The 13,574-nt window shown below is 27.7% G+C and overlaps 1 protein-coding gene across 1 annotated transcript in view; it reads right to left on the bottom strand.

Annotated features, from left to right (window-relative positions):
* LOC113871462 (receptor-like protein 46) overlaps positions 1–13,109 on the bottom strand; it is a 68,549-nt gene extending 55,440 nt beyond the window's left edge. Inside the window, 3 exon segments of the mRNA XM_027508557.1 lie at positions 10,582–10,926; positions 10,928–11,378; positions 11,381–13,109. Coding sequence (XP_027364358.1) covers positions 10,582–10,926; positions 10,928–11,378; positions 11,381–13,109 — 2,525 coding nt within the window.
* Between the last annotated feature and the right edge of the window lie 465 nt (positions 13,110–13,574).

Here is a 13,574-nt window from a genome sequence, read left to right as displayed (position 1 = left end):
AGATATCTTTTTTGTGATGACAACTTTTTCTAAATCTGGGTGTGAAAAAGAGTAACAATTTGTCAAGGTTAGAAATAGTTATTAGGCACGAGAGTTTACGTTTTCTCTTATCTCTTAACATTAATGTCGTATGATTTACCAAGAATTTTCTATGAAATTTATATGCAATTAAATACTTTTCTTTTTTTAAGACTGGTGACTGGAAAAAGGTAGACAAGGTGAAGTCATTTCCGTTTGTAATAATAAATGTGTATAATACTCTCATGTTCGTAAAATAGTCCTTCGTGTTAAATATAAAATACTCTCATGCATTTTTGGGAGAGTTTTCAAAGGAGAGAAAATATTTATAGTTTAATAAATATATTTTAATTTTATAACTTTCATAATTAAAAATATGAATGACAGATTACCATAAATATAGTACATTAATTATTAGAAAGTAATATAAAATAAAAAGTATCCTCCATTGTCTGGGAAGTAAAATGATAATTTATTCCATTTTTTTTTTGTTATTTTATACTTCTTATTTATTTAATTAGTTTAAGATTTATTGTAAAATAATTGTTAAAGAAAGTTATTGTTTAAAATACGCCAAATTGAACACGATCCCTTTTGCATACATTTATCAAATCATTTAATATTTAATGACATATTATATATAAAGTTATTAAGTTATAATATATTTATTTAAATTAGAAAATTTTTCTCTACTCCAAAGACTTTTTTTCCAAAAACGCCCGAAAGTATTTTATAGCATTTAATATGTAATGAGCTTTGAGATGTTATCAAACAAGTTCTTTTCTTTTGACTCAAAATTAAAGATAGATTAGGTACTTGTTGAAAATTACGGTTTATATAAACTAATAGATGGACAAAGCTTTAAGTACTCTCACGAAAGAAATCGTATTAAATATACATATATATATTAATTTTTTAAAACTTATATCCAAAGGCACATGATCCAAAAGTAGTAAAGAATATTTTTTCATTAAAAATTATAACATTTAATAATATTATTAACACATTAAATTTTATCATATCTTTTATTTTTTAATAAAAGTTTATTATATATAAATTTTTATTAAGTATACAGAAGGATGGCAATATATATTATTATATATTATGTCGAAAGGCTCTATCAATTTCTGACGATATTTAACTATTTTGATAAGAAAAGATAAGGCAAATTACAATTGTGATACATTACGTCCCAAATAGATTTCGTTAATTTATAAGGCATGGAAATAGAAAGATTATAGTACATTTTACAAAAAACTAAGGTGTCAAACAACAACTTTGTTAAGAAAAACAAAGCTGATATGTCTCAACAAAGTCTCATATTTATTAGAATTAGATAAATTAAAGATATACAAGTATGATAAATATTTTTATTAGTATAAGACTTTTTGGGTGATGTTCATAAATAAAATTATAAGAGCTTATTTTCAAAATGGTCAATATTATATTAACGTAGAAATATACGTATAAAGTCCATCTGGACTAACAAAAACGTTTTCACGAGTGAAGCTGCTATGCAACTTCATTTAATTATAGAAAGATGATTCATATGGTTATGGGTGCAAGTGGATTTGGTAAGTTTTGATGTAGAAAATGATTTGATTTGATTTGATTAAAATTTTATATCTTGGATTATGTCGATTTTGACAATTTTTTTTTTCATTTGATTTGAACCGATCAAATTACTAATAGAATGTATTGGGATTAGAATTTATGATATTATATAAAAAGAATGGATTGAACAATTTTTGTTTTTTATTTGTGAGTCCAGTTATTTATGTTGTATAAAAAAAATTGTGTATGATTTATGACCTATTTTCAACATTTTAAATAAAAAATTTATTAAAATTAAATAAAAAATCCATTTTAAAACATAATAAAATATTAATCCATTTTAAAAATCTAAAATAAAGAGTTAAAATATTACATGGTAAAAAAAAAAAATTAACAACTGTGAACACTAAAATTTTGATTTTAAAAAAAAATCTGAATTTTAATATTACAAAAGGATAATGGAATCAAAGGGTTTTAAAGAAAAAAAATTGTCTTAATAAAATAGGAAAAATTCAGAATTAATTTTTAAAAGGAAAATAGAATATGATAAATAATCAAACTCTTGAACCAATGTTACTTTATACATAAAAAAGGAAAAATTCAGAATTTTTTGCCTTTTGTGAAAACCCTAACAATAAAAGAAAAAAAGAACCATGGAGCAAAGGAGACATCAAAGGAGGCTAAAAATTTTAAGAGGAGACATTCTTAAACTTAGAGAGAAAAAGAGAAAAATATAGAGAAATGAAGGTTAGTGGAAAGGAGGAAGAACAAAAGGCAAGCAAAAAAATTTCAAGAACATCAAGTAAGTTTTATCATGCATTTTATACATTTTTCTTCTTCATACATATTTATATTTTGAATAAACATTTCCTATATCAAATCAATTCCAAATGGCAAAAAAAGTTTCAAACCACCACTTCAAACATCCATGTCTCACCACCTCTCCACCCATTCCTCCATCTATCATCATCCATAAACACAAAACTCACCATAAAAAAAATAAAATTCTTTCCCTACCTTTTCTCATTCCTCTTCTTTTTTCTCACACTAACCTTCACCACTCAAAGCTATGGCCTCCATTAACCTCACCTCCACCCTTTCATAACTTTTTTATTTTTCTTGGAGAAAAGCACACCCCTAACCCTAAAGTCTTTCCCTCTCAAATCTGAAAATTTTAAATTTAGGACCATTTTACCCTTTTTTTATTTTTTATTATTTTTTTGGTCCGAATTTTTTTATTTATTTTATTTTTACTTTTTTTTTATTATTTAGTTCAACATACAATTTCTTATTTTAGTTTTATTTATTTATTCATCATCATCATTATTATTTTTTATTATGATAATTATTAATTTATTTAATGAATGAGTTCTTATTATTTATTTTTGTTTTTTTATGTTAGCCTAGTTTAAATAATTTTATTTTATTTTAATTTAAAATCTCTTGATACCATTTATTTTACAATATTATATTTGAGTTATTTTTTTTATCTCATTTTAATATTAACAATAAATTATTTTTTTTATATTTTATTATTTATATCTTAATTTTCATGTTGACTTTTTCTACTTTTTAGGATTATTATCTTTTATTTTATTTATTGTATATTTGTAGAATATTAATGTGATTTAATTTTATATTTATAATTACTTTATCTTATATTGTGAATACTAAATTACTTATTTTTTGTATAATCAATTAATAAATAATAATATAATTGTATCAATTTATAATACTAACGTATAGTTTCTCTATCGTTATGTATTATAAATTGATAAAGTCTATGTGTACTTACGTTACCAAGACTTTATGCAATATTAATTTGTCATATATTGTCATTAATTAATTAGTTAACCACTTTAATAATAATATAAGATATATTTCTCTTCTAAATACTAACTTACGAATCAATCAATTAATTTAAATCTAAATTGTTTTATTAAGAAACAATTTATAATGCTAATGTGTAGCGACTCTACCTTTATGCATTATAAATTGTCAAAATCTATGTGTACCAACGTTACCTTAGATTTTATATAATATAAATCTATCAAATGAAATTTTTAATGTTTTTATTAAATGAGTATCTTCTTTAATCAATTCAAATAAAATTATTTTTTTTATAAAAATGAAATTAATTTCATATTTTAAAATTTCTTGAATTGTATTTAAAATAATTTTAATGATTTGCAGTATAGTTGTGTGATATTCCTTCACTTTCTGTATTGTTTCTCGTAGGTACATGTATAACCGCATTATCTTGTATTCTAAACATTATAATTTTACAAAATAATTTTAATTTCAAAATAAATTTAATTTCATAATTTTTAGGTAGAACTACGTGGCTTTGAGTTCTCCATTGCACCTGGAGATACGTAGGAGCGGGAACCATACCCGTCAAGTCAAAATAATTTTCAAAATAACCCAAATAACATCTCAATAAATATTATTTCTTCTTCTAAAATAAAATAATTAATGTTTAGGGGTTAAATAAATATTTTTATAATTAGAATGAATTTGCACAATTAATTTTAGGTAACCATTTTTAAACGGATGTTATAAGGTGCTAATACCTTCCCTACACATAAATGACTCCCAAACTTGCTTTTGGTTTCAAAGACTATATTATTTTAAAAAAAAATTTCAAGATTTTTCTTGAAATAAACTTTGGTGGCAACTCATCTAATTATCATGAAAACGTTTTTCGCCGTACAGTTGCGACAACAACCTTTTATAAGTTATAAAATATAAACTTCAATATTCATTGATAATTCAAAATAATAGATAATCTTTGAAATTTAAAAGATTAAATTATTTGTTAATATTCAATACTTCACTTTGATGAAATTAAAAGGCTTGAAATCTTAAAAAAAAATATTATATAAAAATAAAATAAAATTAAATGTAATGAATAATTAGGTCTATTGAGTTGAATTTTAACGTCACAAATTTGAAATCTAATTTATATTTTGTTAAATTTTAATATTTTTATATAAACTAATTTGTTTGCTCGAACTAACTTATTAATTTTTAATTGAGTTAGATTGAGTTCATCGAGTTAATAAAACTCGTGAGTTTTGAACACCCCTGCGTATGATATATCAAATTTTTTCTTATTTATTGAATATATGTAAGAAATTTTATAAATAAATTTTATTTAATATTTTAAAAAATACTACAGTTATCAATTTTATATTTAAAATTTAAAAACTTATTATAAGGTATATTCTAAAATTAGATAAAAATTAGATATCTAATTCTAAGAGTAAATTGGAAGCTAAAAACATTTATCATAGAACCTTCAATAATAAATATGAAGAAAAAAAAAGCAAATAATGAAATAACTATGAAAAAAAAAATGGTACGGGGCATTATTTCACTTGGTGATGGATAAGAAGATTTAGGAGAGGTTGTAGTAGGAACAGAAGGGAGAGGAGAGAGAATGTCGAAAGTGAGACGACAGAAATTATAGTGATGGAGGTGGTTAGACGTGGTGGGTGGAGAAAAATAAAATAAAATTGAAACGATGTCATTTTAATCATTTAATGACTAAAATTAACTTTGTTATGATAAATTAAAATAATTTTTTTAAGTTAAAAATCATTTTGAGAAAAACTACATTTCAATAAGTTTTGAGGGTCAAGAAGGAGGCAAAAGTAGGCCTGAACACAAGAGAATATTGAAAGATTATTCTAAACCTTTAGTTTTTATTAAAAGGAACACATTTTGAGCTATTTTAGAATATTTTTGTCACATATTCTAAGTCCACATAATTGAAAACTTTTTCGAGCAGTTTTTGAGAAAAGTTTCAAATCCCTGACACTCAAAACTGCTCGAGAAGCAGGACTGACAAGAAAATATTCTAAGTCCACATAGTTGAAGGTTTTTTCAAGGAGTTTTTGAGAAAAGTTCTAAGTCTCTGATACTCAAAACTGCTCGAAAAGCAGGACTGACAAGATAATATTCTAAGTCCACAAAACTAAAGGCTTTTTCGAGGAGTTTTGAAGAGTTTCCCAGTCACTAACACTCAAAACTGCTCGAAAAACAGGACTGTCAAGAAAATATTCTAACTCCACAAAAATTGATGGCTTTTCGAAGAGTTTTGAGGAGTTTCCAAGTTTCTGACACCCAAAACTGCTTGAAAAACAGGGAGTGGTCAGAAAATATTCTAAGTCCACAAACCTGGTTGAGCTCCAGAGTCCCTCCAGAATTGCTCAAAAAACAGGAAGTGGTCAGAAAATATTCTAAGTCCACAAACCTGGCTGAGCTCCAGTCTCTCCAAAATTGCTAAAAAAAAAACAAGAATAAACAAAGAAAATATTCTAAGTCCATGAGACCAAGACAAACTATTAAAACCCTAGAATTAGTCGAAAAGAGAAGTCAAGGAGAAGTTATTCTAAAGCCATAACACTAAATGAGCCTCTTAGATTTCTCCCAGAAATACTCGAAAGATAGAAAAACAAAAGTCTTGATAGGTCAAGTCATTACAAAATCCAAAAGCGGTTACCAATAGTCATCAACATTTACCACTAGGCAAAGGAGATCGTGGGAGATAGTGGTTAGGAAAGAAGCCACAACCAACAGCACGATCACAAGCAATCGTGTATAATGAGCATCAACAGTTAAAGGTAGTTATTAAGAAATGCTCGCAAAAGGAGGAGAACAGTGATGGTCCTCCTTCCTATAAATACTCCAAAGCATCATTTCACAAAGGATGACTTTTTACACCCTAACACCGCACTTAAATTCTCTAAACGCTGAAACCCTGCACCGCGCTAGACACCAGCTACAAGGAGACCCACGATGGCTGCTATTCGTTGTTGTGAGGAGTCGTACGTTTACAATTCATGCACCTTTACATTCCTGCACATTTATCTTTCTGCAGTTTATTTCCAGCTTCTTTGTTTGCTTTTGTTCCTTTTTTCTGCAATTTGTTTCCTATTTCGCACATTTCTGTAAACAACTTTTATGTTGTGACTATGTTTTACACGTTTCATAGCATTTCATATTCACTATTCTTGCTAAATTATTTATTCTAAAACGTCCATTTTACTGTTACGTCAACAACATACTTAAAAGAACCCAAAAAGGACCTAATCCAGTCCCCAGATTATTCTTGGATTATTTGTTTACAAATTGTTATTTTTCACCGTAAACAAATTGACACAATTAAATTGGCATTTATTGAGAGACTTAATTGTCCTAATTTTGTTATTCATCAGATGACTTTATTCATAATTTTCAAATTTGATTAAAAATATGAAATGAAAATGAAGGTAAGGAAACTGTCTTCAACTTCATCTGCAAACCTGAATGCAATAAATGTGGTTGTTGATAAAAGAGAAAAGTTGAAAGTTAGATTTTGCAAGACATGAAAAAAATTAAAATCATAAGTCGTAAGTCAGAACAAAGCTTTTATTTAGAGGGACCTATATTTGACCATTTAAGTCTGGGGAAGTAATACGGGTTTGAATAGCTAACGTTAAAAATGATTGGAAGAGATTTTCATTATTAAAAATAAGGTTTTCTACCACAGATTTTTAAATCGATTAACAAGTAACCAATTTAATAAAATACACTGTAATAGTTTTAAAAATAATATAAACATTTTAACATTAATTGTTAAAATAACTGATATTTTCTACATTAGTTATATTTTGAATTGATGTAGAAAAATAGAAAAATAGAAAAATTAAAAATTAAAAAAATATTAAAATTTTAGAAGAAAAAAATTACTCAAAATATAATTTTAAGAGTTTGGATTGGATAAATTTTAAGAAATTATATAAAATAGAGATATAATTTGTATAAATTGAAGTTTCACGCTAAAAAACGATAAAGATAAAAAATTGTAAATTTTTTATATTATTTACTAAATAATCGAAATAAAAAGTACATTCTATGTTAGTTATTTTTAAAAATAATATAAAAAATAACACTTTTTGTGTTAGTTGTTTTAAAATCAATATAAGTGTTATTTTTTACATTAGTTCTAAAAATGTAAAAAGTACTTTTTACATTGACTATTTCTAGAATTTAATGTAAAATCAATTTAAAATTACACTTTTTACCTATATTATCAAGTTTCTTTTAAGGTTTTTAGTTACACCATTAATAAATACAAACTCTTATTAGATATATAAACAATTATATCTTGCTTCATTCAATAATATTTTCTTCTTTATTTATCTATTAATGTATGACATTGACAAACTTTGCATATTTTTTATTTATTGATATCGATGAACATTAATAATAAATACGACATAATTTTTGTTAATGACGTAATAAAAATTAAATCATAAGTAAATATTGATAAACATTAGAGATAAACATTAATATTGAACATTGACACTATTAAAATATTGTTTAATATTGATGAACAATATTATTTTCTAAATTGATACTACTGGAAAAATAAGAACTATTTCTAGATTGTTTATTCATAATTGACATAGAAAGTGGGAACTTTTTACATTGCCTTCCTTCACCTCAATTCTTCGACTGAAATTAAATGTCGCTTTTAATCAACGTTAAAAACTTCTTTTTTTATTTTTTAGCGGTGTTTCTTTCGATTCTCATCTTTAATTAGTGTAGCAACAAATTTTAATTTTAATATTGATGGTTGATTTCTGACTCCCCATCTTATAAAATTGCATCTAGATACTTTAGAGGTAATGATACGTATCTAAAATTGAGTATGGATCAATGTAAAAGGTAATAAAATTTATTTCTTTTAATTAATAAAAAGTTATTCAGTATTACATATTTTAAGTTAACTTTTTTTTTTCTATTTCAAGTTCTTCAACCTCAAAAGTTGACAACATTGAATTTTCTAATATAATGTTAACATTTATTGACATTGATGCTATTAGTCAATTTTTTTAACCTTTTGTTTCAAACTTGACAATGAGATTGATTGTTTGGAATTTCATTTGGTTATTTATTTTTCTTTGTAAAAATCATGTGGCCAAAGTAGTGTTCTTAACATTACTTTTGCTACTAAAGAAGTTGTCCTGCTTAATTTTATCAAATAGCTTTTGAGTTGTATTGAATGTTATCTATTGATTTTCCCTTATAAAATTTTGAGATTAGATATACTAAATTTAGTTTCAGATGTGATTTGTTTAATAAAAATTTTATAATTGAATATATAAAATATTCTTAATTAGGATGTGAAAAACATTTAATTTAAAAAAATTATCCATCAACATCAATAAATATCTGCTGATATAAAAAAAATCCATGTCAAACTCGCTGAGTTGATACGTGCCAGGCACACGGCAATTGTCAATCATTCATCTACGAATAGTTAGACCATGTTTGATTTATTTTTAGAAAGCTTTTTTAATTTATATTATATTTTATTTTTAAAAAATAAAAATTATTTTTCTAAAAAAATAAACATACTTTTAGTATTTGTGTTTGTCTCTCCACGCTTAGTTAGAATTTAAATTTATCCTTTTTATATTATTTACATTTTTAATTTATTTTTATTTTTTATTTTCTCTTTATTTCACCCTATTAATTGACTACATTTATATTATAATCATTCATACTTAGTAGCACGGTTCTTGTAAAACAACAATTTTTTACACTACTTGACAAAATTCATACACTCGCGGGTCTATCAAAAAATTGTCTGACAAAGTGAAAAAGGAAAGGATGTTGATTTGTGGATTCATTTTCTTTTCTAAAATTAATATTGCATCAAGTTCATGGAGAAATTTCTCTAAAATTGACATGAAATAAAATTCAACTTATAAATTTTCTATTTTATTCCATCGTATTTTTATTTTATTTTGCATTTCCATGTTTTCATTTATTTAGTTTATGACACTGTACTTTATTGATGAGTCTGCAAAATAAGTGAATAAATTAGTCAAAAATCAAAAGTTTTGTTATTTTAGATGTTAAACTTGCAATCATTTTTCAGTATAAAAAATAATTGTTGGACATGTAAATATACTTTTGTTGCATATAAATAGCGTCATATCAATGGTCAAGAATTTTAGTGAAATATTTTTGTTGTTGTATTAAAGCTTAATTTGGGTAAACTTCTTCTCTAGAGGTTCAACCCAACTATGTATGTATGTCACAAATATTAAAACCCTTTTTCTTAAATTTTCTCCATGCTCAAATCAAAGTAGCTCAACATCATGATTCAGTATATTAAATAGTATTAACTTCCCTCATGCCTCTAAGCATCTTCCTTCAAAGTGTAAATTGGACTATTGATGAATACGAAAGCTTTAGTTAAAAGAGTGGAAATTCAATAACTAGCTTTTACTTAGAAGTTGAGTAACTCATTGGCAGTAAAAAATAAACTTAAAGTATGCATACAAGGGCATAGAACTTGCAAACAATAGGCATAAAGACAATAACGTGTCATTCACCAACATAGTTTTTCACACATTTTTTGCTAACATAATTGAAATTGTCACATGCATCCAATCAGTTGCCTCATCAATGTATTCAAAGTAAGCTTGCCTCCAACTCTTCTTAACGATAAAACTCCAACTGTTGTCCAAAACCCAATAGCAAATCCAAGCGCTATCACAAAGTAAAACCATACTTTCTCTGACCTTTCTTGTTTGCCATCTTCATATTCATCTTCATCATCATTTCTCTCATTTTCTATAGGAGCACACTTTAGCAATGGATCACCGCAGAGAAATGGGTTGCCAACATAAATATAATATGGATCCTCAAGGCTTGAAAATTGATTTTCTTGTGGAATTGGTCCTGAAAGGTTGTTGTAGGACAAGTTTAAGTGGCTCAGAAAAGTCAAGCTAGACATCTCCTTTGGAATTGTGCCTGAAAGTTGATCATGAGAGACATCCAAAGATTCCAATGACTTCATGTTCCCAATGCCTCTAGGAATTTCCCCTAACAGAGGATTGTGTGACAAATTTAGGCCTAGTAATGCAGTAAGAAAAGTTATTCCTTCAGGAATAGGTCCCCCTTAAACTGTTATTTGACAAGTCCAAGTTTACAACATATTTTAAATTTCTACTATAGTGAAGTTCTTTTCCTTTGATAATTTGGCTGGCTTCTTCATCATACCATTCAAAATACCTTGGCTCTTCAAGAGTTTGGGAAGTTGATGATTTATTTCCTAAAATCATTCCCGTGAAGTTTCCAATGCAATCAGGGATTGATCTCACCATCATGTTACTGGAAAGGTCCAATATTTGTAGTTTAGAAAGTTGGCATAGTTGTGAAGGAATGTTTCCATGAAACTTATTTTGCCTCAGAATAAGAATTTGCATTGAGTAAAAGGTGTCCCCAATCCAAGAGGGTATAATCCCTGACATTTGATTCTTTCCAAGATCTAAAATTAACAATTGTTTAATTTCTCAAAAATGATGGAAACTCCCCTTGAAGACTGTTATTGTTTAAATGCAACCATACTAAAGTGGAAAGATAGCCAAATGAACTTGGAATAACACCAGATAATTTGTTACAGGACAAATTTATCTCATTCAATCCATGAGTAGAACTCCAACAATTAGGAATTTTTCCAAATAATTTGTTGGCTGAAAGGTCAAGATGGTATAAGGGGTGTACTTTGCACAGTGAATCAGGAATGGATTCATTAATGTGGTTGCTTCCAAGAAGGATGTGAGTAACATTGGGCAATCTTTCAGCAATATTTTGAGGAAGTGAGCCTCAGATATGGTTATTGGTGAGGTTCAAGTATACAAGTTGCTTGGGAAATATGACCTCAGAAATCATGCCCTCCAAATGGTTGCTAGACAAGTCTAAGTTGCGCAAGTTCAAAAGTTGACCAAGACTATGAGGTATTTCCCATGAAAATAATTGCTAGGAAGATAGAGGGTGTGCAATTTGGAAAGTTGGCCAAGGTTTTCAGGAATTGTACCATTCAAAAAGTTTTTTGAGATATCTAGGCTTTCTAGGCTTGCTAGATGCTCAATACTCCTAGGAATAACACCATAAAAATGATTAAAAGAGAGACGCATGGTGATTATATTGACAAGTTGCCCAATACAACTAGGAAGAGAACCGTTTAAATTGTTACTGTAAAGAAGCAAATACTGTAGATTGACAAGTTCTGTTATATTACAAGGAAAATCCCCACCCAAGTGATTTCTAGAAATATCCAATGTACTTAGATTTTTCAGTTTTCCAAGAGAGTCTGGAATTGATCCATTTAAACGATTGTCAGCGAGATTTAGATACATCAAGTTTGAAAATTTTCCAAAATAAGGTGGAATAGGACCATAAAATAAATTGGACTGAAGTGCGAGTACTTCCAAATTTTCAAGCTTACTTAACCATGTTGGCAAAACACCATTGAGTTTGTTGTCACTCAAATCAAGTTCCTCTAAATCATATCTCATGCATCTAGATTGTAAATGGCCAACAAGTACATCTCCTTGAATGTTGTTTCTTGACAAATCTAGTGATAGAAGATGGCACATATTCATCAAAATTGATGTTAGAGAACCCTCAACATGATTTATATGATTCAACGAAAGATTGAGGTACAGAACACCTTTTAGACTACCTAACCACGATGGAACAAAATCAATATTGTTTTGCGAGATGTCCAAGAGTGTCAAGGATGTCAAATTTTGAAGAGCATCTGGGAATGAGCCGTGAAGTGTGTTACTTCCTAGATACAAATATGCAAGTTTGGTACAATTACCCAACCAAAATGGAACTGAACTTAGGTTGTTGTTAGAAAGGTCAAGATATTCAATGGAACTCATGTTTCTAAAAGTATCCAGATCTGGGGCTTTAAGTCCATTGTCATTGAGATTAAGGACTTGAAGTCTAGAAAGGTTTGTGGAACTCACAAGTTGATTATGACTAGACACTTTCTTTATACTGCAATTCATCAAGTCCAATTTTAGCAAAGAAGGAAGCATGTTAAGTACCTGGAATAAATTTTGTGCCTTCTCAAGATACACATCACTCATGTAAAGTTCTTGGAGAGATGAAAGTTTTGAAACCCAATAAATGTCATCAGAGTATAAAAAAGAATTGAAGCTGAGATCAAGAAAGGATAACTTAGTGAGATTTCCAAGATTGTTGGGGATCCTCCCACTAAAATGGGCATCAGAGAGAGAGAGGAATTTCAAATGCTCCATGGAATGGATGAACATTGGTATGGGGCCATCATTGAAATTCTTCCCACTCAAGTCCAAATAAGTGAGATATTTGAACTGTTGGAGAGAAGGGTGAACATGTTGAGCTTCAAGCGTACTTTTGGAAAAGGAACAATTTTCTGGAAAATGTCCTTGACCCTGTGGGAAGCATGGATTCCTAAGGTCAAGAATGATAACATGTCCTGTAATGTTGTTGCAACCTATACCTTTCCAATGGCAACAATCATTTCCTTCCCAAGAGGAAAGCCTTTGCAATGGATCTTCAAAGCTTCCTTTGAGCTTGAGAAGAGCTTGCCTCTCTTCTTCAATGCATTCAAATGATGAATAGACATAGGAACATGACACTAAAACTGAAGTCAAAAGGAGAACAATAGCAAAAGCAAAGCTTGGGTATTTTCCCATGCTTAAAATCGCAAAACAAGTGTGGAATGGTAAGAATAAACTCAAGTGGTGGCACAACAATGACTCCAAGAACAATGATATAAATAGGCATAAGTGCACCATCTCTCATGCTTATACTCATGTACGCAATTTTCAAAGTTTGTAGCAATCATTTTGTTCGCTGTGGAAAATGTTTTCCACTTTTAATCAGAGTTACAATGCAGTGAAAATGCTTGCTAACTTGTTATCTGATAGCACCACATGACAATAGTCAAAACTTAAAAAAAAAAATAGTGACCAATATATTAATATTCAATAATAATTAGTTTTATTCTGTTGATATAATTTCTTGTATAATTTGTTTTATTACAAAAAGCAACTTTACTCGTTAATTGTATAAACCTGAAGTTCATGTTGTATATAAAATTAAAAGCGCTTGAGTACATCTAAAATATACATTTATAGACTTTTTCAAATATTAATAAA

This window comes from Abrus precatorius, unplaced genomic scaffold (genome assembly GCF_003935025.1).
Source record: "Abrus precatorius isolate BTA unplaced genomic scaffold, Abrus_2018 Scaffold7, whole genome shotgun sequence".
Classification (NCBI taxonomy): Eukaryota; Viridiplantae; Streptophyta; class Magnoliopsida; order Fabales; family Fabaceae; genus Abrus; species Abrus precatorius.
Note: the sequence above shows the minus strand (reverse complement) of the source record. Positions and strands in the feature narration are given on the sequence as shown.